General features: G+C 42.4%; 1 protein-coding gene across 3 annotated transcripts in view; it reads right to left on the reverse strand.

The window, feature by feature from the left end:
* Positions 1–7,501: 7,501 nt before the first annotated feature.
* The window catches only part of ALDH7A1 (aldehyde dehydrogenase 7 family member A1), a 45,674-nt gene continuing 25,655 nt past the window's right edge, over positions 7,502–27,520 (reverse strand). The window contains exons 12-19 of one of the 3 annotated variants that reach the window (XR_013827485.1): positions 27,010–27,094; positions 25,773–25,879; positions 23,296–23,412; positions 22,103–22,200; positions 21,409–21,482; positions 18,474–18,549; positions 14,569–16,839; positions 7,502–7,828 (exon numbers count right to left, since the gene is read on the reverse strand). Coding sequence is in view for 1 of the 3 variants with exons in the window: in XM_079916029.1 (XP_079772155.1) it covers positions 16,785–16,839; positions 18,474–18,549; positions 21,409–21,482; positions 22,103–22,200; positions 23,296–23,412; positions 25,773–25,879; positions 27,010–27,094 (612 nt within the window). In the remaining 2 variants the exon portion in view is untranslated. Of the gene's footprint in view, positions 7,829–14,449; positions 16,840–18,473; positions 18,550–21,408; positions 21,483–22,073; positions 22,201–23,295; positions 23,413–25,772; positions 25,880–27,009; positions 27,095–27,520 lie in introns of those variants that run through there. The other 2 variants (XM_079916029.1, XR_013827486.1) reach the window with 2 other exon arrangements.

Raw genomic sequence — 27,520 nt, forward strand, 5'->3', positions numbered from 1 at the left:
TTCAAAATTCATTTAGTGCAATGATCCTATGATTTTACTGAGACCTGAAGTTTAAGCTCAATTGTATAAGCAGTATTTGTGATTATAGTGTTGCCACTGGTAACTTGCATCAGTATTATGAAGTTTAATGCACATAGAAGGCTGCTATTTTAAGGGGGGAGCAAATTCATTACAAAGTTATCTTTCATAAGAACTAACTGATGTCCACATAGTAATTTGAAATTATTATTTTCTGGATTTTAGGGAAATGTAAATCAATTCATGTATTACTGGTATCAAAAATCTCATATGAATCTGGTCCTAACACATAAGATTTAAATATCCAGATTCTATTCCAAGCATCCAGGACATTTTGTTTTGAGCTTAAAAGATTCTCTGCATCTCCCAGATAACAATGAAATTGTTCATTTGCTCCATTAGTTTCTACTCTTACATAATTCACTCATATCACCTCAGTCAGTTATCCGGATTTCAACCCTCCAGAATTCAAGCAACAAGACTATCGCAGACCCTGATAGTTCAAAGAAAGCAAGCAGTAGTGATAAAGAGGCGAAAATAAACCAAACAATTAAAAAAGAGAAACAGCCCAGGGTGGGGGGAGGGGAAAGGGAGGAGGGATAAATTAGGATTTGGGGATTAAAATACACACACTACTATATATAAAATAGATAGCCAACAAGGATCTACTGTATAGCAGAGGGAACTATGTGCAATATCCAGTAATACCTGATAATGCAAGAGATGTAAAAAAAAGAATATATATAGGGCTTCCCTGGTGGCGCAGTGGTTGAGAGTCCACCTGCCGATGCAGGGGACACGGGTTCATGCCCCGGTCCAGGAAGATCCCACATGCCGCGGAGCGGCTGGGCCCGTGAGCCATGGCCGCTGAGCCTGCGCATCCGGAACGTGTGCTCCGCAACGGGAGAGGCCACAACAGTGAGGGGCCCGCGTACCACACACACAAATATATATATATATATATATATATATATATATATATATATATATATGTATAACTGAATCACTTTGCTGTACACCTGAAACACAACATTGTAAATCAACTATATTTCAATAAAAATTTTTAAAAATATATATAGATCAAAATCCAAAAAAAAAAAAGAGAGAGAGAGAAACAGCCTGAAGAATAACTAGAAATACAACTTTTGGAGGTTTATCAGAAGAGAAAGAGCATTCTGGTTTTCTGATGACCAGGCCTGGCTCTCTGTATAAAGGCCATAAAGCAGTGGGGAAACAGAAGATGATTAGACAAAAAGAGCAAAGGAAGTGAGAAACGGTGTTGCTGGAGAGGAAACAGTGAGGGCTGGGGAGCCAGGCAGTGTCCACTCAGCAGAAAAGAGAGCAGAGGCACCCCACTGAGAGGGTCCCCCTTTCTGGATCACCCAGGCTTCTACCAGCCCTGTGGGTGCCAACACCAGAGCAGGGAGGTGCCCTGAACTTGGCACATAGCTTGGAGGCCAACCAGTCCCCACCTCACTTTGGGAGGAAGGCTGGGAGCCAGGCCAGGCCGGGAGAGACCTCAGACCACAATGTAAGTCTGAGCCCAGAGAGGAAACGCAGAGAACATTGGCTGGAACCATCACAAAGGGTGGGTTAGGCAAAGCCATCAAAGAGACCTTAGTTCAAAGTGGCAAACAAAGGAGCTCCATGTGGCCCAGGATTGGGTCTGCCCCATATCCCTGCCACACTCAGTAGGCTAGGAGCAGCCGTGGGCCCCTGGCCTCAGGGAACCTCGGTGACGGATGTCAGAGCACAGTGGCTGGGGCCCGTGGTCCGTTATGCTTTCTGCAGCTGGAGGTTTGCAAAGCACTTCCTAGTGGCCACCACGTCCCCCACCCCATTTGATAGGTAGTGAAACTGAGTCACAGAGAAATTAAGTAACTTCTCAAAGGTCAGGGCTAGTTAGTTAGAGGAGCCAGGGATTTGACGCTCTGGTTCCAGAAGCCATGCTGCTGACCACTATGCTACGCTGTCTCCTGTCTAAACTCACATTTTCTGCACCTTCAGAAACTCTCCAAAGTTCACAACATTGTCTTTAACAGACAACTACACATGCTTCACTGGGAAAACAGCATTCAAGGAAAAGAAGTTATAATAGTTTAAACAGATGTCCAGCAAAGCACAGTTAATAAGTTTACAAACGAACAAATTAGGAGATTATTTCCCAAGCCTAGATAGAGCAATCTAAAAAATTACACATCCAGAATGACTCCTGGGCCCATAATATGGGATAATTGAAATTACCACTCTCTTTTTTTTTTTCCATCCCACCCTCTCTCCCCTGGCAACCACAAGTCTGTTCTCTGTCTGGTCACTATTCCTTTTTAAGAGCACAAAAACATTAGTAAACTCTACTGTTTCATTAGGTTCCTCAAATCTTAGAATATCTGAAATACGTTTTCATTATCTAAGACCAAATGAGACCAAACTCTGAATGACAAACCAGGTAAATAGTCCTGTATCACTGGACGAGGCTTTTCTTTGTAGGCTTGGAAACATGTCTCACCACCCTAAGTTTACTTCCTAAAAGTAAACATTTCTAGAAAAGGTTTCTTTTTCAGAGAAGGGACTACAGAATTGAAAGCCCTGGCAACAAATGCTGCACAAGGGCTGCCCGGGGCCTTCCATCTCATCTCGGGCTGAACTGTGTCCGCCTGCCACTTGCTGTCCGGCCCCAGCTCTGGAGGTCAGTGTGGGCACCCTTGGCTCCTGCAGCAGCACAGGGACCCTCATCTAATTCCCTCTGAGGCCGGGATTGCACAGCCAGCACCCAGTGCCCTGGAACCAAAGACGTAAGGAACCAAAGCTGCTCCTCATTTCAGCCTCACACACAGGAGTTCCAGGGGCCCAAACTTCCCATTCCTTTAGAGTCTCCTGGGAGTATAAATCCATTAAATTGTTCAAGAATCCATTAGAGTGTTCAAGTGAAAACTCCCTGGATTTTTCTAGTGGTGAGTTTCCTGTTAGTGGGCGTTGCTTCTAAGTTATCCCAGCTAAGCAGAGTCTCCTGCATTTTTGGAAGCCGTTCAGTGGAGAAAATCCACACTCGCTTCCATCCATCCATTCAGATTCTGCACCCAAGAGCGCCCACTTGGGAATTACCGCTTCCCGAGATTCTGAATCTTACAAATGGCAGGTTTCTTGTCTTCTTTCTGGGCCTCAGATTGCTTTAATAAAATATATTTCAAATGTCTTACTCCTTCCACATGGGACAGACAACCAGGAAGCTTAGGTTTTATATAAAGAAAATGCACTAAAAGCAAAAACCTCTTTGTATTGATTTGATGGGTTTTTTTCCTTATGGTAACTCAGGAAAATACCTGCCAAGAATACTGCTCCCAAATCCTCTAAATCGCAACCTGGGCTGAATCTGCAGTGCATGTGGCCACGCCCCACCTGCCCCAACAAGTCCACACCAATCACAGAACGTACTGGGCTCCTGAGACTACAGCTGGAAACAGCTGTCCCATCTCAGATCTCAGGTTTCACCAAAAAGTGGATCAAGTGGGGAATTCCAGCTGGGTGGGGATTGTGAGTGGTTTTTCCCCTCAGACTGTGTGTGTGAGAATGTGGAGGTGTCTTTTTCTCACTATCAACCAAGCAAAGCTTTCCAACGCACAAACACACCTGAAAAGAATTTCTCTTCTCTGACACCTGTGAAAACCCTGGGAAATCACCCACCTATTAAAAAGCATCCCTGGCTTATTTTGTTTGTTTGCTTTGTCTTGGGTAAACCTGCCATCAAATATCACCCAAAATACGCCAGTCATTTTTGCTGTACTTGCCTCTCAAAACATTGTCTTTTTCACTTAAGGCTATGAAGTCTGACTAGTCAGGACTGGATATTGAGATTCTCAGTGCTGAAACTCTGAAAGCAACTCATGTCCCAGGCTGGCACATGTCATAATCCCTGTGTCCCTTTTGGTGATTATCAACTGACAATAGTGACAATGACAAAAAAAAGAGCCTAGTGATGCAAGGCAAACAGACTATCTCCCCAAATGCCCCACTGATATACCAGCTGAAGGGCAGAGGGGCATATTAATTTCTCAGAGAAATCAGAGTATCACTCTGACTAAATACCGAGTTACGTGTGATTCTGAAGAAAATAAGAGCAGATAGATAATGTTATTTTAAGGTGTTACAATTTAACTAACGGTATTAATACTGTGTACAGGACTTCCCTGGTGGTGCAGTGGTTAAGAATCCGCCTGCCAATTCAGGGAACATGGGTTCGAGCCCTGGTCCGGGAAGATCCCACATGCACAGAGCAACTAAGCCCGTGCGCCACAACTACTGAGCCTGCTCTCTAGAGCCCGCAAGCCACAACTACTGAGCCTGCGAGCCACAACTACTGAAGAGTAGCCCCCGCTCGCCACAACTAGAGAAAGCCAGCACGCAGCAACGAAGACCCAACGTAGTCAAAAGTAAAAATTAAAAACAATATACTGTGTACAAATTCAATTTTATCCTCTGTCTGGGCTTCAAAGAAGGCAGGAGACAGGCCAGTAACAAAAAAAGAATCTTTTCCTATCAGGAAAATGCCCATTTGTGGGTTTTTACTCAGTTCCAGGGGAACTACTTTCATAGATGCATACACAGGAAAGTGGCAGCTTTTCTTTTTCCTAATTTGTTTTATATTGGTAGGAAAAGCTAGACTAGTTCTCTCTCTTACAAAGGCAGTAAGGGAGCAGGAAACAGGCTAGGGCTACCTAGGTAAGGACACTCGTGCATCAGAAAGACTATGGACCCAAAACACAGGTATAGATAATTTCAAAGAATAAGTCACAAATGATTATGGGTACAGAATTATTCCATTTTTGCTTTTAAAACTACATATATAATTAAAGTGCCATGGGACAGAATTCCAGCTCTCTTCCAAGTCCATGAAAGTGTGCACCACGGGTCTCAGTCCACACCCCCTGCCTCACTCCAGACCAACCACACTGGCCTCGCCTCCCTCCTCCTGGAAAGTCTGTCACATGTGCCAACCTCCTTCCTGCTGGAAGGGAGGAGGGCCTGGCTCCTCCACCGTCTCAGCTTCTGTAGCTGGGTGTATGAACTGAACAGACAAAAGAGAGATTAACCATAACAATTCCCAAAACGGCCAACCTGATGACCCAATCTGCTTTTGGGGCAGGGGCATGCAGAGGTAAAAGTTCTTATTTTAATGTTTCATGACTCCAATTAGATTGAGAAAGTTCCTAACTTCATGATTGTCTGAGCTTAATGGGGGGAAAAAACATATTACTCACTTAAAACTGAAGGGAAAGCATTTTCTCGTAGAGCCATGGCTCACAAACCTGTTCATCTAGAGGTATAGCTCACAGACTGCCCCCTCCACACTGTCTGCACGTCACCATAGCCACCACTCCTTGAAAAACAACAGAATTTCCTTGTTCCTTTATGGTTAAGGTAAGTGAAACATAGTTTAGACAACCAGTCTATATAGGAAACAACTAGTTCACAACATAAGGAAACCTACCATTGTCAAGAAATTCTTATTCATATGAGCTAAATTAGACTAGGCAGTAAAGAAATTCAAATCCTGTTAAGGACACCAGGAAACAGAAAATGCTTCCGATGACATAAATATAAAAGGGGAAAACCTTAAAAAAAAAAAAAGGAATTGCTTGCTCTTTTCTTATGCCTAAGAGTGAAAAATACTAAGATGGGTATATCAGACTTCTTTGCTGCCAGTTGTCAGTGCACAGCTATTTTCAGCCTAATAGGACACATCAATATGTCAACACTTAATATACTAATTTGTTATTAATATTTCTAATCCAAAGGCTAAGAAGGAAAGAGGGGACATGATCCACATTGGTAAGTGGATAAATATGAAATAAATTACCAAAGAAAATAACCTCAGCTGAGGCTGTCATAAGATTCAGAACACCTCTAACTGGCATGGTTTTCTGTGATCATCCCAGCTAGATTTAGGTTTCTACTCCCAATCTTTCCCTCGGAAATGCAAATGTTAAACCAACATACCTGTTACAATTAGTTGTGGCTGCAAGTAATAAAATGCCAAAAATACAACAGCATAAACAAGATAGAAGATTATCTCTCTGTTTCAGAAGAGCCTAGGGGTTGGCAGTCCAGAGCTGCACCTAAAAGTCCTCAGGAACCCAAGCTATTTTCACACACGGCCACACCTTTTTGCAAGAGACTAGAAGATGCTGTCTGTCTTTATTCTAGGCAATCGTGCCACCACAAGAGGGAGAGGATGGATGTTGGATTAGGAAATGAGCCATCTCTACTACATCCAAATTCTACCAAAAACATGAAAGGGATCACAATATGCCACCCCAAAATATGCCACTTTGGCAGAAGGATTCTTTTGAGCTGAAGGCAGTTGAGAAAAAGCAGACACAGGAAAAGCTCTCTGTCCATCCCCCATCTGCCTAAAAGCTTAACTTGACTTGTGAAGGTGTCCTCCTCTCTCATACCCAGAAGGAAAGAACAACCTTTATCACCAGAGGTAGAGACAGCACCCAGATGAGTCTGCATAAACTAAACCTTACTAGATAACCCTTGTCTTCCATGTTTCCCTCGTATACTTAGCATCCCACAATTTACGCCTAGAAGCCCAAACCCTTTTCCTTCATCTTGTCACTTCTCCACAATATATTGCCCTTGGTTAAAATGGAATGTAGGGACTTCCCTACTTCCCTGGTGGCACAGTGGTTGAGAATCCGCCCGCCACTGCAGGGGACACGAGTTCGAGCCCTGGTCCAGGAAGATCCCACATGCCGCGGAGCAACTAAGCCCTCGAGCCACAACCACTGAGCCCACGTGCCACAGCTACCGAAGCCCGTATGCCTAGAGACCATGCTCCACAATGAAGAGTAGCCCCCACTCGCCACAACCAGAGAAAGACCACGTGCAGCAACGAAGACCCAATGCAGCCAAAAGAATAAACAAACAAATAAATAAAAATTACAGGTACATCATAACCATGGGGGTGCAAAAAGAGGGAGCAGTCAATTTCACATTGGGATGAGGATGATCATATAAAGTTTTCTGTAACCTTCCTTATGGTTGTTAAGGAACACAGAAGGAAAAGAAATAACAAACCAGAAGTAGACCTTATAAGTCCAATAATAACCCGGACGCGAATTTCCTGTAGTGATTCTTTGACTGTGAGCCACAGAGCGGCGGCCCTATGTTGCTTAATAGTAAACAAATGCCAGCCAGTGAGATTTCGCTGGAGGAAATGGTCTGTCCAGTTAAAAAGCCCTTTTTGTTTCTGGAAGCTACTAAAAATCCAAGCCCTTCAAGTCATTTAGGCAGCTTAGAGGGAACAATTGGGCTTTTCCCTTCTTCAGAGGATGTACTTTACAGAGATGAATGCTGCTGGGGGAGAAAGAGGACAACACACTGACTAGGTTCTTTATAAAGACCCAGGACTGAGGGGCTGTCGTGACTCCAGCCACTCAGCCTGAGCAGCACATAGGCTGTGACATCTTGATGGGGGTGGGGACCCTCTGTGGTGGGGAAGCCCTGGGAGGCCAGGCGGAGAGTGCTGCCGGGAAGGCCATAGCAGCCGCAGCCAGCGTGGCTCTGAGCTTTTGTGAGAAAGAATAAAACGAAATCCCTCAAGGAGGAAGGTAGGCAGTGTGGTCACGAGCAAGTCCTTGGTAAATGTGTAGAGGTCAAACAATACAAATGGGGAATGCGGGCTCAGCTTACCGGTATTCACAGGAGATACTGGAATGAGTTGCCACTTACTTGGCAACTAAGGCCGACGGCAGAGGTAGGCAGAGGTGAGAAGACGTCTTCTCTTTGACTCCTTGCTCAGCGCAAACTGCGGGAATAAAAATTCACTGGGTCGTTCCCACAGGGTCTACGGCCCAGAAGCTGTAGAAAGCCTGGTACTTTTTCCTTAGAGGTTCTTTTCCATTTCAAGAGGTTAAAATCATTTGATCACTCTGTTTTGGGTAGACAGAGTCTGGATTTAAAACACCACGAAATATTGCAATGATTATGCATGATTTTTTTTTAAGTTGGGGCAGATCATTACTTCAAGGCAAGAAAGAAAAACCTTCAATGAATTGTCTTGGTTATTCTTAACACAGTTTGTTATATTTTTTTAATGAAAGCTGTTAATTCTGAGGGAAGTAGTATAAAACTAACATCTGATTCTCCAAGTTGCAATTTGAAATAAGACAAGATGTATCCCTAAGACACTGGCCCCTCATGTTATCCCCAAAAAAGATAAGGCAATGTGTCATCTCCTCCCCAAAAAAGGACACGGGCAAAGCCTCTCACAGAACATGAGGCTCACAGCCTCTGTTTGAGATCAGGAGTGAAGCGCATTTCCTGGCTCACAGCTGAATGCCCTCATGTTAATTGCATACTTAAATGATCCCTAAACTGGAGAAAATGTCTCCTCTTTCCACTCAGAAGATTTTCGCAGCTGAAAGCGGAACAATTTGAATATGAGTTCACCAGCTCAAATCAGGTCAAAAGGAGAGAAATTCAGTGGTATGGTATTTGGCTCACTGCAATCCAAGATCAAACCAGTTCCAGTCATGGTTCTTGGGTTTCTCTCAAAAGTCCTGGGCTAAGACTTCCTTAAAGAGACTCTGAGCTCATCAGAGAAAGCACTGGAGATCACACCACAGCTACAGGAGCCCAGCCTAACATGCTTCTCTCTGACCATACACCTGGGACATGCCCATCTCCCCCTCCTCCTTTCCAGATAGGTGTCTACTCTAATAGCCCAGGTCCTGGACCTGCCAAATAGGGGCTAACCCCCCAGACTATGTCATCTCCCCCAGACCCTATTTGCCAAAGGAATGACCTCTGAATCAGGGCTGCCCCCATCAGGCCCCCATCGGTCCAGACCACTAAGCCTCTCTTAATTAAATCAGAGCCCTTGGGCTGGCCCAGGCCTAGAACAGCTCCACACAGAACACAGGGAGCTCCATCATTTCAACCAATAATACCAGGTGTCTATTACACTTTACCCAGAAAGTTCTTGTATCCGATATTGCATTTGTATTTTACAATAGTTCTGGGAAAAGAAGTATGGTAGGAAGAGTATGCCCATTTTACAGAGGAAGATGGGGGCCTTAGAAGAGATGTGGTTTTCCCAGTGTTACACGGTCCAGAGTTGGGAATCGAATCCAGCTCTTCTGACAGCCCCAATGTGGTAGATTAAGAATCCACTGAGTCAGAGTAGAAAAATGGAGCAAAGAGGTAATGCAGAGGAAGCCCACATCTGGTTCCCACCCAGCCCCTCTCCCATTTCCCACTTCTCTTTTACCAGCACTGACTTTTCTAGGTCCCACTCTTTCCATTTGGCTTCTTGGCTCCCTACAGGATTGCCAATCTTTGCCAACCCTTCCTCCAACTGTCTCATTTGTCCAAACGTATCTCTTCCACCTCCCACTCTGTCCTAATTTTGAAATTTCCCTGACTGGTTGCTTCTGGAAGCTGATTACTTCTATTTTTTTTACCAAAGGGATGAATAACGGATAGCCCTGGGAAATGATAGCAGAATCTAAATGAATTTTTAACTGGCTGATCATCAGATAGCATAAGGAAGTAAAAGGACATGTGACAGAGGATATTCCAGACAGTGGGAGGAGGAGAATATTTTTAACAAATACTGTGGTGGAAGCTGCTAATTTTCCCCCAGTATCCATTCTGTCCTCTCTCCCTCTCTCAACATAATAGAACACCCCAGTTTTGTCTGAGTACACGGCTCCCCAAAACAAAGGTTTGCTTCTCAACCTCCCATTTGGCTATATAGTATGTGCTATGTGACTAAGTTCTGCCAATGTGATGTGAGTGGAAATGAGGTATGCAACTTCTGGGTCACACCTGTAAGTGGAAGAGGGCCCTCCCCTAATTATGTAGGTGGTAGCAGTGAGCCATCTTCACCAAGCAGAACAGCAACCAGAAGAAGCTTAAGGCCCAGACACCATGGGGTCACCAGTCCACCCTGGACTACTTACACCTGGACTGTTAAATAGGAGAGACAAACTACCTTGTTGAGCCTTCATTCTCTGTAGTCTGTTAGAGGAGATAAAATCATATCCTAAATAATAGCAGGGCCCTTATTGGAAGTCTATAGGCTGTTTCGCTCTTCGTGGTAGAAACACTGTCATTAGCCAAGAAGGGTTAGAGTTGGGCAAGCCTGATTCATCAGAGCCTAAAGAATAAAGCCATAGAATCCTGGGGCTGGAAGGAGATGTGTGAAACTGGAAAAGATCATCCAAGCTGTGGCCCACCTGTAGCTAACTGGCGTGCACAGCCGCCATCTGAAGAAATTTCAATTTGATTTTTTCTGAAAGCTAACTCCCAAGGATGACTCAACCACTTAACCGATTGTGGCCCATGGACACCAATTTTTGTACTTCAGATTTGGTCCAGACTATTCATTTTGCAGACAAGAGAGCTAGGGCACGGAGAGGTCAGATTACTCCTCTAAGAGCATCCAGCCTCTTAGAAGCAGAGCTGTGTCTAGAACTCAGGTGTTCCACCTCCCAGACCCGTGCCACCCATTTATCCGGCTGAACCCCTGGACAGCTCAGCTCCCGGACAAACAAGCAAGGTGGGGGAGAGTCAAGTAACATTTTAATTCTGACTAAAAAATCTACATTTAAGGAAAGGCCAGTTCCTTTTTCTCTATCTCATTTCTTCCAGAACAGTTCAGGCCTAAAGCCATTAGGTGGGTGAGGAGGACATCCAGGCGGGAGATGAGACCAGCACCCTCAGAACCAGGAGGTGAGGGAGGTGTCCTCAGAAGAGTGGGAAACAGGTTATTCCAATGAGAAATATATCAAGGGTAATGAGAGGCAGTTTCTTACTATCAGAGATAAGAGCTGCAAATATTGAAAGGGATAAAACCAAAATGAACCCTGTAATGTTGGGCTGGATGTGGAAGTTTTGATGTGAACTCCTGGCTCTCAGTATAAGCAGACAGATTCAGAAGTAAATATAGACATACTTGTGTGTACAGTTGACCCTTGAACAACACGGGCATTAGGGGTGCTGACCTTCTGCAGAGTGGAAAATCCACGCATAAACTTATAGTTGGCCCTCTGTAAACGAGGTTCCAATTCTGCAAGTTCAACCAACCATGGATTTTGCAGTACTGTCGTAATGACATTGAAAACAATCCCAGTGTAAGTGGCCCAGTGCAGTTCAAACCTCTGTTGTTCAAGAGTCAACTGTAGGGGGGCTTCCCTGGTAGCAAAGGGGTTAAGGGTTAGAGCCCTGGTCCAGGAAGATCCCACATGCCGTGGAGCAACTAAGCCCATGTGCCACAACTACTGCGCCTGCGTTCTAGAGCCCGCAAGCCACAACTACTGAAGCCCGAGTGCCTAGAGCCCGTGCTCCACAACAAGAGAAGCCACCGCAACGAGAAGCCCGCGCACAACAAAGAGTAGCCCCCAGTCGCCGCAACTAGAGAAAGCGCACAGGCAGCAACAAAGACCCAACACAGCCAAAAATAAATAAAATAAAAAATAAATTTATTTAAAAAAAAAAGTCAACTGTACATGTATTTCCCAGCTCTGTCCTCTGTGAGGACCTGGGAGCAGTGACATCTTCACGTCAATAGGCATACGTACACCAGATCTTGGCTCCTAAATACGGTTCTTGACTAAATGGAATCAGGGCTCCTGGGAGAAATGGCTGATTCCAGGGCTGGAGAAGGAAAAGTACAAGAACCACCTGAGACATCTTGTTTCAAATAGCAAAGAAGCGCCCAAAGAATGGGGACACATCCAAAGAACACAGAAGCCAGCTTGAAGGGAGTCCTGCTGGCCAAATCAGGGACATCGAAGTACATTCTGAGCATCCAAATAGGGAATGAAATAAATGGATTATCACTTACTGGATAAAATAGGAAAACAGAGACAAATAAGTGGATAAATGGAAAGTTTGAGGGAGAACTGAACATATAGTTTCAAAGTGCCTCCTTACAAGACATACTAACTTACAAAGGAGAAACACTTTACAATGAAAAAAGCTGGTGGACACCACTCTAGTCAAGATAGCAATGGTAACATGAATAATAGACAAAACGGAATCATGCACCACCTGATGGGACTCAGGGGAATACGGCACCATTTCTGCAATCGTACTGCTAAAGGTGCGCAACCTGAACCTAATCATGAGGAAACACCAAGTTGAGGGTCATCCTACCAAGTCAGTGGTCTGTAACTTCCAAAGTATCAAGGCCATAAAACTTTAGGAGAGACTAAAGGAAACTAAGGAGATATGACAGCATGGCTCCTTTTGCTATAAAGGACTCTACTGGCTCAAACGGCAGGTGAATGGATCTAAGAATTAGAATGTTAATAACATCAATTTCCTGCTTTTGATGCTTGCACATGGTTATGTAGGAAAATGTAGTTTGTGGGGAATATACACTAAAGTATTTGGAGTTGTTGCGGAATCAGGTCAACAACATATTCTCAGTTTAGGGGGGAAAAGTTCCATTTTTAAGTTCGTGATTATGTCAAAAATAAAGAACAATACAAAAGGAAAAAGGAAATATCAGCGATTGAGAAACAGGCAGGCAGGGAAGGAGGGCACTGTAAGAGCTCCACAGTTTCAGGGACTGCAGTTCCTATCACCAGAGCACGAACCTGGAGCCAGACTGCTTGGGTGCCAATTTCAGCGCCCATCGTTTATCAGCGGTAAGACCTGGGGAACGTTGCTTACCCTCTCTGTACCTGTCTCATTAGTAAGATGAGGATCATAATACCTACTTTGTAGAATTGTTATGAGAATTAAATGGGTTTATATTTAAGTGTGTTGAAAAGTGCCTGGACCATGGTTAAGTAAAACACAATCTCCCCTGGAGTTGTTAAAAAACGGAGTAACCTCACATACATGCTTACTGTGGGGAGGGGCGGAGTGGATAGAAAAGAAAGCTTATTTAATATTTTAAATTTAAAAGACACTACTCTGATTACAGCCATCGTTTTTTCTCTGATATCTCGGGGCTCATGGTTTACTTGAGCATAGTAATCAACTGCAGCAGAAATGATCCACGTAATCAGACGGGAGAAGGGAAGGCAGGTAACCAGTGGTGCTGGAATGGAAAGCAGCTCAGAAGAGTGGGACACTAGGGCTTCCCTGATGGTGCAGTGGTTAAGAATCCGCCTGCCAATGCAGGGGACACGGATTCGAGCCCTGGTCTGGGAGGATCCCACATGCCGCAGAGCAGCTAAGTCTGTGAACGACTACTGAGCCTGAGCTCTAGAGCCCTCGAGCCACAACTACTGAGCCTGCACGCCACAACTACTGAAGCCCGCACACCTAGAGCCCGAGCTCCGCAACAAGAGAAGCTACCGCAATGAGAAACTCGCGCACCACAAGGTAGTCCCAGCTCGCCACAACTAGTGAAAGCCCACACACAGCAACGAAGACCCAACACAGCCAAAAATAAATTTTTTCTTAAAAAAAAAAGGAGACTCAGTTTAAAAAAAAAAAAGAATGGGGCACTGAGTTTAGCACATCTGCCTGCTGAACGCAAAACCTTTTCCACGATGACTTCCTGGAGAGCAGAGTCCACACAACTCTCGGCCCTGCCCAACTGAGGCGCTTGCTCTGACCAACAGCACCACCTACAGGTCAACACCATGAAGACAATTTGATAGTATCTGATTCCTGGCCAGATTTCTAGAACCCTGGAATTGCCAGTGAAAAAGCCTTCAACCAGCAAACAGCAAACACTGAGGAATTATTGGATCTGTGTTCCTATTTTCATAGCTAATCTACCTTGGAAAATAAATGGCCTCTGCGATAATTTACACATGAGAGAAATCCAATTGACAATGACTAAAATTATAAACCATATAGGAATAAACTTAAAATAATTTTGCTAAGCATCTTAAGTATTTGAATTCAACGTACATACCATATATCTAGATTTTAAAAAACATGAGTATTGTAAATTGACTCTTTCCTATTTATAAATCTATGATCCCGATAAAAATCTCAAAGAACTTCGCTTTTCAGAAACCTGAAAAATGCTTCTGAATTTCACTTAGGAAAATAGACAATATTTAAAAGTGCAAAATACCCCAATAACAACACTTATTGAGCTCTTACCACTGCCAGGCACTATATTACTTTTGTAATTTTTTCCTTTAATCTTTACAGTTGTTTGGGATGGGCGTTATTACCATCCCATACAGTGGGAACTCTAATCACAGCCACTCAGGTCCACTGTGGGAGCTGGGAACTCTGGCAGTATGGCTGTAACACCGGATGCAGGCAGGGCGGGGCAGACAGTCACAAGGGGCTCAGTGTAACCAGTAACCAGCAGTACAGGACTCCCAGCACCTTAAATCACATGGCCAGCAATAACACACACAAATGTAAATTTTAACTTCTGTGGTTAAAAATACTAATAAGTAACTTTCATTAAGTCAGTAAGAAACAGAGGGACATGTAAGGCCAAAATTTTTTAATAAACATCATGACAAAAAATGTCCTTGTTGCTAGAAACATTTGTAGAAAACTTGTGAATTAGTTTCAATGAAAGCTTTCAGAATCAGTTTAACTTGACTTCCATACCTAAGATTAGAGTTGCCGGTCCCCCTCTCACCAGTGTACTAGAGATTATTCCATATTGGCCACCATGGCATGGCTTTAGCAAATACACAGGAGGATGGAGAGCCTCCTCATTGGAGAGAATACATACCTGATTGGAGAGAAATTGTAAATGTAAAAATTGAAAAAACACCAACACAGCTCGTGTTTCAAAATACTTGTTAAAAAATAATATGCTTGGAAAAAACAGGATACAAAAAATATTTCAATCGAAATTAATCTCAATTTCACAAAATGAAAATAGCCAATTACTACATGGTTTCTAAAAACGTTTTAAATAGTGCTTTACTATTTTCTTCAGACATTATTACAGACACTAAAGAAAGGGCTACAATACCTAACATTGTGACTTACAAAGAAAAACCACAGCAAGGTTTTTTTAAACAAATGACCAAACTGCGTAATTTTCTGAGGCAACTGCTTGTATTAACCTTGTATTGATACACATATACTTTTAATCTATTTTGTACTTCAACACATGGAAGGAAACTTGGCTTTCAGCACAATCCTTTCATGAGATATTTAAAGAGTCCCTAGTTGAATAAGGCGAAGCTCACAAGTGTGCAGTTTGTGTGTGCTGGGGAGAGCGGTGGTGGAAAGGGGGTTAGGAAGCCTAGGATTCCAAGCACCTGATTCTCCGACATCATTTTTTTGTTGGTTTGAATTTTTAATCAAAGTTATACATTCTCTTGATTTAAAGAGTCAAATAGCTCTATAAGACTTGTTATGGAAGATAATCCCTCCTGTCTCCATGCCCCACCCCCCATTTGCCCTCTCCTGAAGCAATGATATTTTCAGAATTTAGCTCCCTATCTTTTATAAGCCTATGTTTCTATTTCTTGCTTTCGTAATTTTAGGCATTATTGATTTTCCACTACAGAACATAAACTGCCTGCCTCTCTGACCTACCTCAAACCCTGAACTTTTCCTGCCAACATGCTCTCAGAAGGCCTATCGTCCATGATTGGCTTAATATTCAAGGTTGACAACAGCATACCTGGGTGAACACTAGTCACAGCTGGGCCATGGAACATGTTATACCTTTCCTTCCCTGATAAATTTATAATTGCTTGGTTTTTTTCATTTGCTTGCTTCTCTGCCATAACTCAACCCCAAATTCTTTGCCAGGTGTCTACATCTCTCCATATATCTTGACACATCAGGTCATCTACAGATGTCATCTTCTTGCAAGTCTTCTGTCCCAGTCCAGTCTGGCAGGAGTCGACAGGGTGGTGGCTGCTACCCATCAGGGGAGTGAAGGCTGCCAGGAAGACAGAACTGCAGGAGCCAGCGTGAGCTCGACAGGGCCCCGGGCTGAATCACTCCAGTAGCTCCCGGGCAGCTTCTGAAGAGAAGGAAGTGGACTCCCAGGAAAGAAAAAGTGAACTATGCCGAGTCCACTGCGAACACATGCTGCTACACACTTGGTTATTCTGATAACAAACCTAAGGGCAACTAAGGAAGCCTAACAGCTAAAGAAGACGGTCTGAGGTTGCATAAGAAATCCAGATGTGCTCTGCATAGAATTCCACACAGTCGTCCGCAGGTGCAGGTTCTAGGTAGGGCAGGAGCAAAATCTCCATCCACCCCCCAAATTTCTTCTGTGGTGACACAAGCCATCCTGAGCGAGAGAAGCTGTGATAATGATGAATGCCCTCAGACATCTTAAACAGCAAGTCGTTCCACAGGGATACTGTGCTACGCTCCTCCATAAACAAGGGACACTCCCTTCAATCACACCCTTTCCAACACCTGCTGAGGAGGGTGACATGAATCAATACTTGCTACCGATTTCTTTACTTGCTCAGGAGACGTTCCTGCACCTCCTGACAAGGCTTCTATTTTTTCCCCTATTATGTTCTGTACTTTTCAAATTCCTACCATGGCATGCATTATATTTTTCTAAATTATAAAAGTAATGCTAAAGTTTAAAAAAATCAGTAACTACTAGTAACATAAAAATCCATCGAATCTATCTTTTATTACTTAAGGCTATGTCATGAAAATTTTTATTTTTTAAAAAAGTCTCTTGATTTAGGCTTCAGAAGCATAAGGGATTAACCACTGTCAAATTCAAAATGATCCATTGATTCAAGGCAAATAGTAATTTTCTTCGTCTTCTTCAGAAGAAAGAGATGCAACAATGCCTGAAACACTTGAAATGTCAATTGAAAGCAACTTTACTGAAACTTGATTCCTTGGGCCAAAGGCAGGTCCTTACTGTAGTTGATGGTACTAAGGGGGGGGAAAAATGAACAAAATTAAATGGATAGTATACACGTAATAGAGGAAATTTTATGCCATTAAAAAAATGTGTCTGATCTGCATATATTAACAAGGTCAAATATTCAAGTTATAAGTTAATGAAGAAAAAAATTAGGATACAAAAAAACATTAGTATAGATCCAGTTTTATAAAAGGAAAAATACGAGAAATACAAAATTCTGGAAAGACACACAGCATATGTGTTAGTAACGGTTTTCAGGGCACAAGAATATGGGGATTATAACTTCATCTTCTTTATGTCTCTCAATAACTTGTACTGAATTAGGAGGAAAAATACAGATATTCCCATTCTGATAGAAATAAAATAAAACTATAATAATTTGGAAAATAAAAGATTCCCTCTTAGTCAGTCATCTGGCTTTTCTCCTGAGAGGAAGTGTCTCCGTCTGATGGATACCAAAAAGGCTGCAGCTACATGCTTGGTCCCCTAGATCTCAAGTACACAAGAAAAGTAAAAGGAACATAACTGGCTTCAACAAATGGGAATCAGACAAAGAGCATGCATGTGTCTGAGAGTAAGCAAGCCACAGCCAAAGCAACTCAGAAACTCCTGATACATACTTGAAATTTGCTAAGAGTAGATCTTAAGCTCGCTCGCTCTCTCTCGCTCTCTCGCTCTCACTCTGACTCACACACACACACACACACACACACACACACACACACACACACACACACACACTGTTGTGAGGTAAAGGATGTGCTAACTTGATTGTGGGAATCTTTTCACAATGTATGTGTATGTCAAATCATCATGCTGCACACTTTAAGTATATTACGATTTAATTTGTCAATTATACCTCAATAAAGCTGGAGGGGGAAAAAAAATTCCTAACAGACATGAAGTTGCTGAGGAGACAATGAGCGAAGGTGTAGGAAACCCCCCTCCCCGAGAGGTTCCAGAGCCAGTGAGAAGCAGTAAATGAGACAGACGGTGTCCTGGGTTCCTCACCCTGTGCTCTTTCTACAACCTAACATGACATGGGCCTGACCCCACACACCATTTTACTGCTCTTGGATAAAGTGATTTCTACCCAAGAGGGAGGGAAAACAGAAAACAAATAAAAAGCAGCTCCTAGCCACAACGTCCCAGCAACAGGTTCCCTTGCCAGCTACCCTTGGGCTGGGTGAACGTGCTAATCCACTTTCAAAGCTTGTGCTCACTATTCCCAGAGCTGTATCCCCCAGCTCGCTAGCCAGGCCCGCAGCCCACCTGCCCACCTCCATGTCCTACTGCCCTCGCAGCCTGCAGGGGTGGTAACTGTACCCAAGGAAAAAAACTGAAAGGACAGCCTCTTCCACGTTCTCCTGCTGGTTGACCCCAATTGTCCTGCTCCTGTGCTGTCTCTAGACAGGAACCACTACCGAGACGGTTTCACAGTCAGGCGCTGGGCACTAGCTGAAGCTGGAAAGATGGGTAGGAAAATAATAGCACCAAATAGATGCTCTGGGAGGGGAGAGCTGTGGAATGTTAGAAACATAAAATCAAGAGAAACTGCACGAACAGAACAGACAGTAGGAGACTGTGGAAGCACATTCCAGAGGCTGTAAAGCCAAACCATTTTCCCAAAGCCTTTCCTTACCAAGTAGATCTTCTCATGTACTGTTTCCAGGCATCACTACCAGACTCCCTGCCACCGCCAGTGTGCTTCTCTCCTCCTAGAGAAATACACAAGCAGCTCATGAATCTTGCGCAGTGCCTCTGTGTGGGCTCCTACTCAGGATCACAGAAATGAAGACACCAGGAGACCAGAGCCACCTGACCAACAGGTAGCCAGAGTATCCCCTCTGCAAACAAATAGATAAAAGACAGAGACCAAAAAAAATGGGAAAAAGGGAACTAGGTTGGAAAATAAAGTAAAAGGAATTAACCGAAAAAACAGAAATGTCAGGAAGCACCTTAAAAAAAAAACTTACCATTAGACCAAGGTGTTAAGAGTGGAAACCTCTGAATAGTGGAAATGTAATTTTATTTTCCCATTTATGCTTATCTGTATATTATTTTCTACGTTATACATAAACTGATTTTATAATAAAAATGTTTAAATGTCATATTATTTTTAAAGGTTACAAAAAGGATAATGATTCCATAAAACAAGAAAAGGGTACTGTTTAAAAGCGTGCCTTCAAAGCACACTTAGTATCGTTTTTAGTAAGAGCAGAGGAGAAAAAAACAATAGAAGTGTTTTGAAGAAAAGTTTGAGGAAATCTCCCCAAAAGACTAACGAGATGGAAAATAAGAGGGGAAAAAAATAACACAATTAGATAATTCTTCAACAGATAACATTCAAATACTAGTTCTAGAAATTAAAATACAGAAAAATCAAAGGGAAAAAATTGTCAAAGAAACACTATCAAAACAAAATAAAACTATCAAAAACTTCCCAGAACTAAAAACTGTGAGTCCCAATGTTAAGGCCAATTACTGGCCCATTGACTGTCCAACAAAAATGTTTACCAAGATCTCCATTGAGGCATATTACTGAAGAATTTCAGAACATCAGACATAAATAACAGACCCCAAATTTTTTGAAATGGGGGAAAAAAAGACCAGAAATCAAAGTGGATTGGGCTTTTCAACCACAGTAATGGAAACCAGAAGACAAGTTATAGCTTCCAAAGGCTGAGAAAAACTTACAATCTGTGCAGAAAAGACATAGCAGGTCTGCTTACAATGTTGCTGGCATCTGGAAACTTGTAGGCTAAACAGTCCCCTACACTGTCTCATTGAGCAAACAATGTGGTTTATGTTAAATACCTGCTTTCCTTCAGGGAGTCTGGAATTTGGGTGCTTAGGCAGAGGTTGCCTGTGTGACCGACCCCCAATAAAAGCCTTGGGTACTGAGTCTCTATGCTTTGCTGGTAGACAATGTTTCACATATGTTGTCACAATCCGATGCGGGAAGAATTAAGCACATCTTCTGTGACTACACTGGGAGAAGACTTAGGAGGCACTTAGTATCTCATTTTCTCTAGACCTCACCCTGTGCAATAACGGCTCACAGGAAAAGAGAGGGAGGGTTCAAGAAAGTTAATCTATGATAACAAAGGGTCAGTACATAATGTCTAAAGTTGTGAAAGAGCAGTTAAAGCACATTACTTAGAAAAACTGAAGTAAATTCAAAGGTCAATTTCCTTTTTCCTTCAGTAAGAATCTCAAAGTAGCTGCCTCCGGGAAAGGAGGAGGAAAAGCAAAGTATGGGGCAGAACTGCTTTTTCCATTAATGAGACTTTTTAAAAACTTTAGAAATGAACTGTAAAGGCTGAAATAAAAGAATCAATTGGAGAGAGAAGGCATGGGCGGCAAACAGGGATTGAGGGCCTACAGAAGGAGCAGACACTCACTTAATAGTGGAGCACAGAGATAAACGGCTAAGCTGAAATCAGGAACGTTTATCAATGTCTGTACGCTGGATAGTAATTGCCCTCTGCTTTAAAATGCATAAAAGAATGCTTCAAAAAAAATGCTTCTAATTATTTAAATTTTACAGGTATTAATGTATGTTTGTTTTACTTCTCTGTGTGTGTATATATATATATAAATAATGCAATCTGTTTTTACTATATTTTGGATAATTTTTAATAAGTTAATATATGATTGTTGGGAAGGCCTCTTTTAAAAAAAAAAAACAAAAAAACTTTTACTATTAGTACTAAGTTTAAGCATCAAGAGCCCCAGGCTCATTAAGAGAAAAGAGGAGCTGGGCCTAATGAAAAGAAACAACTCAATATTTTATCTAAGATAAAAGATAATGTATAATATTTACTATGCCCACTTTGCAAATAAAACCCAGAAATTTTCATGTGAAATTTTCTGGCTTTGAAGCAGAGGTTCTTAATCTTTTTGGGGTCTTCAAGCGTCTCCCAAGAAAACAGATGCCATTTCAGGAGTTCACATAATTCAGCTGAAGGGCCCCTGTTCTAACATGATGCTGCATCTGAGAATAAAATGTAGGACCTTGGACAATAACGCTGAATATAGAGCATAAGCTCTCTCGAGCATATCAGACCAGATAAGACTATTATTTCAGTGTCTTGGTCAAACTTTTCTAAAAGACTAGTGCTTTTTCTTTGCCACCTGTTATGGACTAAATTGTGTTCCCCTGCCCCAATTTCATAGGTTGAAGCCCCAACCTCCAATTCCTTAGAACGTGGCTAGCTGTATTTGGCAACAGGGCCCTTAAGGAGGCAATTAAGGTTAAATGAAGTCATAAAGGTGGGGTTTTAAGCCAATAAGACTAATGTCCTTATAAGAAGATAAAGAGACACCAGGGATGTACGTGCACAGAGAACAGGCCATGCAAGGACACAGGAGGAAGACGGCCATCTACAAGCCAGAAGAGAGGCCTCAGGAAAAACCAAACCTGCCAACACCTTGATTTTGGACTTCCAGCCTCCAAGAATGTGAGAAAACACATTTCTATTGTTTGAGCCACCCAGTCTGGTATTTTGTTATGGCAGCCCCGGCAGACTAATAAACTGGCCAACATGAAAAAGGAGAAAGGATTCTCTACGTACCAAATGCACCTCCAATCTCAGCCCCACTCGTTGGAATGTTGACGTTTACAATGCCACAGTCTGATCCTTTGGGGCTGTGTGTAAAAAGGGAGGCAAAGCGAAAGCAAAATATGTGAACGTTAAAAATAAATAAATAAATAAAAAGGAAAAACACACACACACACACAAAACAAATATACAGAAATGAATAAATAATCCAAACAAAACCTCTAAGACTCTCAATGCTAAACAATAAATAAATAAATAAAATAGGGGACTTCCCTGGTGGCGCAGTGGTTAAGAATCCGCCTGCCAATGCAGGGGACATGGGTTCGATCCTTGGTCCAGGAAGATCCCACATGCCACAGAGCAACTAAGCCCGTGCACCACAACTACTGAGGCTACGCTCTAGAGTCCATGAGCCACAACTACTGAGCCCACGTGCGCCTAGAGCCCATGCTCCACAACAAGAGAAGCCACCGCAATGAAAAGTCCATGCACCACAACCGTCATGAAGGGTAGCCCCCGCGCGCTGCAACCAGAGAAAGCCCACGTGCAGCAACGAAGACCCAACGCAGCCAAAATTTAAAAATATAAATAAATAAATTTATTTTAAAAAATATTTTCACCTATGATGGTTGCATTTTCTTTTTTTATAGTCCATTCACCACATAAATCAGACTTACATAAGTTTTCAAAATAGACAAAGTTATACCCAAGCCAGCGAAAGATTCTGCCCAAATCCTTGGTAAAGATGCTACTTGAAAGTCCCTGTTTTACTTCATTATTCCATGCAAAGACCTCGTCTTCATTCTAAAAGGACAGGCATTGGAAGCTGTTAGATGATACACACTGTTCTGGTCCAAACTGACTAATAGTAAACTCATTTCTGGTAAATTTCACTCATTTCGTGAAATTTACCAGTATAATTTTAGTGCACAAAAGGAAACTAAGGAGTCAACATCTTCCTAATTCTGTTTATCTTGTACAGTGCTTTGTGGGATTTTCCCCTTACCTGAACTTTGAGAAAAACATGAGTACATTCTTCCATTCAAGCCACTACGCATAAGAGCTGTTATTTACTGAGCTCTTACTATGTGCAACACACTGACCTAGGCACTGAGCATGCATTTATACATTTAATCCTCACCCAATGACACAGGCTCTGTATTATCCCTAATGTACAGATTAGGCAAGAGAGGCTAAATGATTTGCTCAGGAACTCACAGTCAAACACACAAACACAAGACAAAACATGAAATTACACTCTGTAGTCACATTATGTGAAACAATAATAGACAACTTAAAGCAAGATTTTAATTAGTGCAATCATATAATTGCAACAAAGTATAAATCTCATCATCCTTCAACTGTTAATCATGGCACAGCCAAGCCTTGATTCAATCTCTAGACATCTGCTGGCATGGTAGGGCCTGTCACGGGCTGGGAAGGAGACCCTCTAGTTACCTTTATCTGTTAAAACCTCCACAGCCTGTCCTCTGATACAAGTTGTAATTGTATGTCTACAAATTGCCCTTGTATCTTCTCATTTTGTCCACTGAGACTTAGCACTCAGACTATCAAACTACCTCGTCCCTTTGGTGCAGAAGCTGACTTCATAGTCTATCAACACAGCTGATACAGGTGATGAGGGCAATGTTCTCCATAAATTTCAATGTTGGCCCTCTACTTGTCTTAATTCCCCTGGCAGCTAGCTTCTGCTCTATTGTTGAAAGTGTTCGTCTCATCATAGTTTGTCCTTAACCTTCAAATCTTTACTAATCGGAGTGACTTTCTAAAACCTCCCTAAAGGCCGACTGAAATTTAATATACCTTTATTTTCTCCTAGTCTTCTCACTTGTTTCAATGTTGAACTAGAGAAAAGAGAGAAGGAATCCAGTTTTTTACCTTGAATTTAAAGACATAAAGAATTGGGGCAAAAGTCTCTGTGTGTACAATGGACGCGTTGTGGTCAAGGCCTGTCACAATTGTCGGTTCTACATAATTTCCAGGGCGATCCATAACCTGCAGTAGAGAAAGGAAATAAAAACAAGAGCATTTTGTTTTCTGGTTCCTGAAGTCAGAGGATACAATCTTTGTTTATAATTTTGAGAAAAAAAAAATAAACACCATTTATAAGTGAATTATTTCTCCAAAATAACCTCCCATCGTGAATGAAATTTTTCTCTGCCCCTTATTGGTTCTAACTTAGTTGGTTAGAAAAAAAATAGAATAAAGGAGTCAAGGATAGAGAGCTGTGCCGTGCATCATGACCAAGTTACAGGGAAAAAACGCTGGTGGTTATTTTTAACTTCACATAATTTTAAAAGAGGTAATCTATACCTGTTCTGTTACAAACTGTATTGTGCCCATACCCACACCCCCAAATTCTTATGTTGAAGCCTTAAACCCACCCCACTCCCATTACGACTAAATTTGGAGACAGAACCTTTAAGGAGGTAAAGTTAAATGAGGTCATGTGGGTGAGGCCCTAATCAGATAGAAATAATTCCTCATAAGAAGAGGAAGAGATACCAGGGACCTCCTCTCTCCAGGCAGGGAGGAAAGGCCATGTGAGGACATGGAGAGAAGGTGGCCGTCTGCAGGCCAGGGACAGAGGCCTCACCAGGAAGGATCAACCCGGCCAGCACCGTGATTTGGGACTCAGCTTCCAAAACTGTGAGACAAATTTGTTGTTTAAGCCACCCAGTCTGTGATATTTTGCTATGGCAGCCCTAGCAAACTAACATATTAATACAGAAATCAAAAGCTCTAAAAGGGTATACTATAGACACTCTCCTAACTAACCTCCACATAACCAAATTACTAGTTCATCTCCACTTAACTTCTATAAAATATTCTGATGCCTGCAGCAAGCTGCTTGGCTGGCGGTCAGCTCTCCAGGGTGACTGTGTAATTCTGCTCTCACCCTCTGAGCTGTACGCTTACCAAGAGTCATCTGTATTTACTCCCAACCCTGTATGTGGCAGCTGTATTTGTTATTACAATACCATATTGCATTATGTAACTTAAGTAAATATTACACAAAGGGGAAAAAAGAGCTACTTCTAAAGATTAAGTTAAAATGCTTAAAAAAACTCAAGGTAAGTAACAAAAAGTACAAATACACATACACATCTCTATCCAATGAGATGTGGGTATGTCAACGTTGAGAGACTAGGGAGAAGGATTCTGCTTCTCAGAGAGCTTTGCCAAAGACTCAGTTTTCAGTGGTTTTTAAAGAAGTGAAAATAAATTGTAGATAATAAATTACATGTATAGCTTATTCAAGGATGAAGACAAATTCCTATCATACACGAAGAAAACGCCTTGAATCTACATCTCAAGAATCAAACAAATATGGTGTGAAATGAAAATTCATATTTTATGGGAAGGCAAGAAAAATTTAAACATCAAAAACTTTCTCTGCCCTATGGCCTCCTCTCTCCCCTCAACTGTGCACTGTGTATCTGTATCATGCATCAACCAAACCTCCCCATTGGCAGAAATACCTGCTCAACCATAAACAGCAACATTCTCCTAGCACCACCAAGACAACTCCTTAAAAGATAACATTCCTTATATTGTAAGGGGCCATGATGACGCTTAGATGCTTAGATCTAGATTGTGTAAACTGTCAAAGATACATCATTCAATGTACAGCCCTCTGTCTAAAAAACCTATATAACTGCCTTGACTTCTAACAGGTAGAACGGTTCTCGGAGCTTTCTGAGGTGCTGTTCCCAGGTTATAATCCTCGATTTGGCTCAAATAAAAATTTCCATTTCTTTCTTAAATCAACTAATTTTTCATCGACAATAGTAATATGTGTTAAAAATGCTTTTGGTATGTTTTTTTTTTTTTGATTCTCTGCCTTAAATGACTTAATAATCACTACTAAATGTGGATTTTTTTTTTTTTTTTTTTTTGCAGTACGCGGGCCTCTCACCGCTGCGGCCTCTCCCATTGCGGAGCACAGGCTCAGCGGCCATGGCCCATGGTGTGGGATCCTCCTGGACTGGGGCACGAACCCATGTCCCATGCATAGGCAGGCAGACCCTCAACCACTGCACCACCAGGGAAGCCCTAAATGCGGATTTTAAATTGCACTAAATACAGTCTTCCATACCATGAAAAAGAGGTCTCCCTTCCATACAAATTCCCAGGGACTCAATTCATAGGCAACCCTGGCTCTGAGTTGTGTCTTTCCAGAAATTTTCCATTCATGTTACATTGTCATTCTTTAAAATATGTATTTCCCCGTTATAAAAGGGATGGAGAAAAGAAAAGTGGCAGTCAGGCACCCTTCATCAATTTACCCAGAGCCCTGCTTGTGCAAAAGGAAAAGAAAGAACCTGTCACTCCTGATCTCAAGTAGTCATTACCTTGCCACCATAGACCACGGTGCCACCTTCTTTCTTTGCTTCCTCCACTGCTCCAAGAAACATGCTCACTGCCTGTTTGGTGTGGAGTGGCCCATAGAGAACATTAGCTGGAAAGAAAAAGGAATGCTCTTCATTTCACCCTAACTGGCATCATTTTATAATTAAACAGCTTTCCCAATGAACAGACCAATCCCTTCATATATCCCCTCAGTTGAGAGCAGGAGTCAGCAACCTTTCTCTGCAAAGAGCCAGACAGTAACTATTTAATACTTTGCATGTCATGTGGTCTCTGCCACGACTACTCAATTCCGCCAATGTAGTGCAAAAGCAGCCACAGAAGATATGCACAAAAGAAGGTATGGCTGGGTCCTCATAAGCTTTCTATACAGAAGCACGGAGGGCCAAATCTAGGGAAAGAGCTATCAATTCATCAGAGTCCTGCAGTAAAAATATAGGCTCTGCTTATTACAGGGTGATCATTCTCTAAGAACTTCACAGAACCAGCAGTCGGTGAACAATTTAAGGGGAAGAGGCTGATGCTCCCTCTGTATGGCTGTCAGAAACCAGAGCATTAAAGGTGACCGTGAGACAGAGTAAGAAGGAAGATATAGGTAGGCCTCAGTGAGGAGGTGGGAAGGACTGGGCAAAGAGCAGTTCCAGCAGGGCAGAGCCTGGAATGTCCAGAGCACTGAAAGAAGGTTGGAGAAGCTGGAGCTCCGGGAGCAACGGGGCAAATGGCGCACAGCGGGTCCAGAAGGGGACGCAGCCGGGGTCAGATCACAAAAGACTGTGAGCTTGCAAAAAGGGTCTCAAAAGGCATCCAAGTTTTAGTCAAACAGTGATGAGTGTTTTTCGCAAGAGAGTGAATTATTTAATTACATGTTTAAAAATTACTTTGGTTATGGTGGAAGACAGAAGTGGAAGCAGAAAAGTCAGGCAGGTGACTCTTGCAACCTTGCATGAGGGAGGATGGTGGTATCTGGGAGGAGGGAAGTGAAGAGGGAAAAGCTTCTCCAACACATCCCATCTCAATACCATCTCCCAAGCTCACCCACCGGCCCACGTCAAGCACTGAGATCCTAAACTAGGAGCAGACGTGTCACCCAAATGCAAAATACACTGCTTTGTATTCCCTCGGGCCTCTCAGGAAAGGGAAAAAAATAAAAGTAGAAAATCAGAAACTCTTATAACACCATCTGTCAAAAAGGAACATCTTTGGAATCAACCAGATACTCACAGTCCCATGGGTTCCCAACACGGATCTGTGCATAGGCCTTTTTAAGTCTATTAACAACTTCATCATGAATGCTTTCATGTAAAAACTAAAAGAAAAAAGAAACATTCAAGGGATTAGTACCTATAAATGAACTATTAAATAGCACAAATAAATGTACGAAATTGTTAAAAATGCACAAATTTTTTTCCCCCCAGCTTTTTTTTTTTTTTTTTTTGGCCGTGGTACACAGCTTGTAGGTCTTAGTTCCCCAACCAGGAATTGAACCTGCACCCTCAGCAGTGAAAGCGTGGAGTCCTAACTACTGGACAAGCAGGGAATTCCCTCAATTTTTCTTAACAGTACTGATTTATACAGTTGACCCTTGAACAACATGGGTTTGAACTGCACGGGTCCACCTGTATAAAAATATTTTTCGACAGTAAATGTTACAGGACTACATGGTTCCCAATTGGTTGGATCTGCAGATTTGGAAGAACCATGGATACAGAGGGCCAACGATAAATCACAGGGA

The sequence above is a fragment of the Stenella coeruleoalba genome, assembly GCF_951394435.1.
Source record: "Stenella coeruleoalba genome assembly, chromosome: 3".
NCBI classification, from domain to species: Eukaryota; Metazoa; Chordata; class Mammalia; order Artiodactyla; family Delphinidae; genus Stenella; species Stenella coeruleoalba.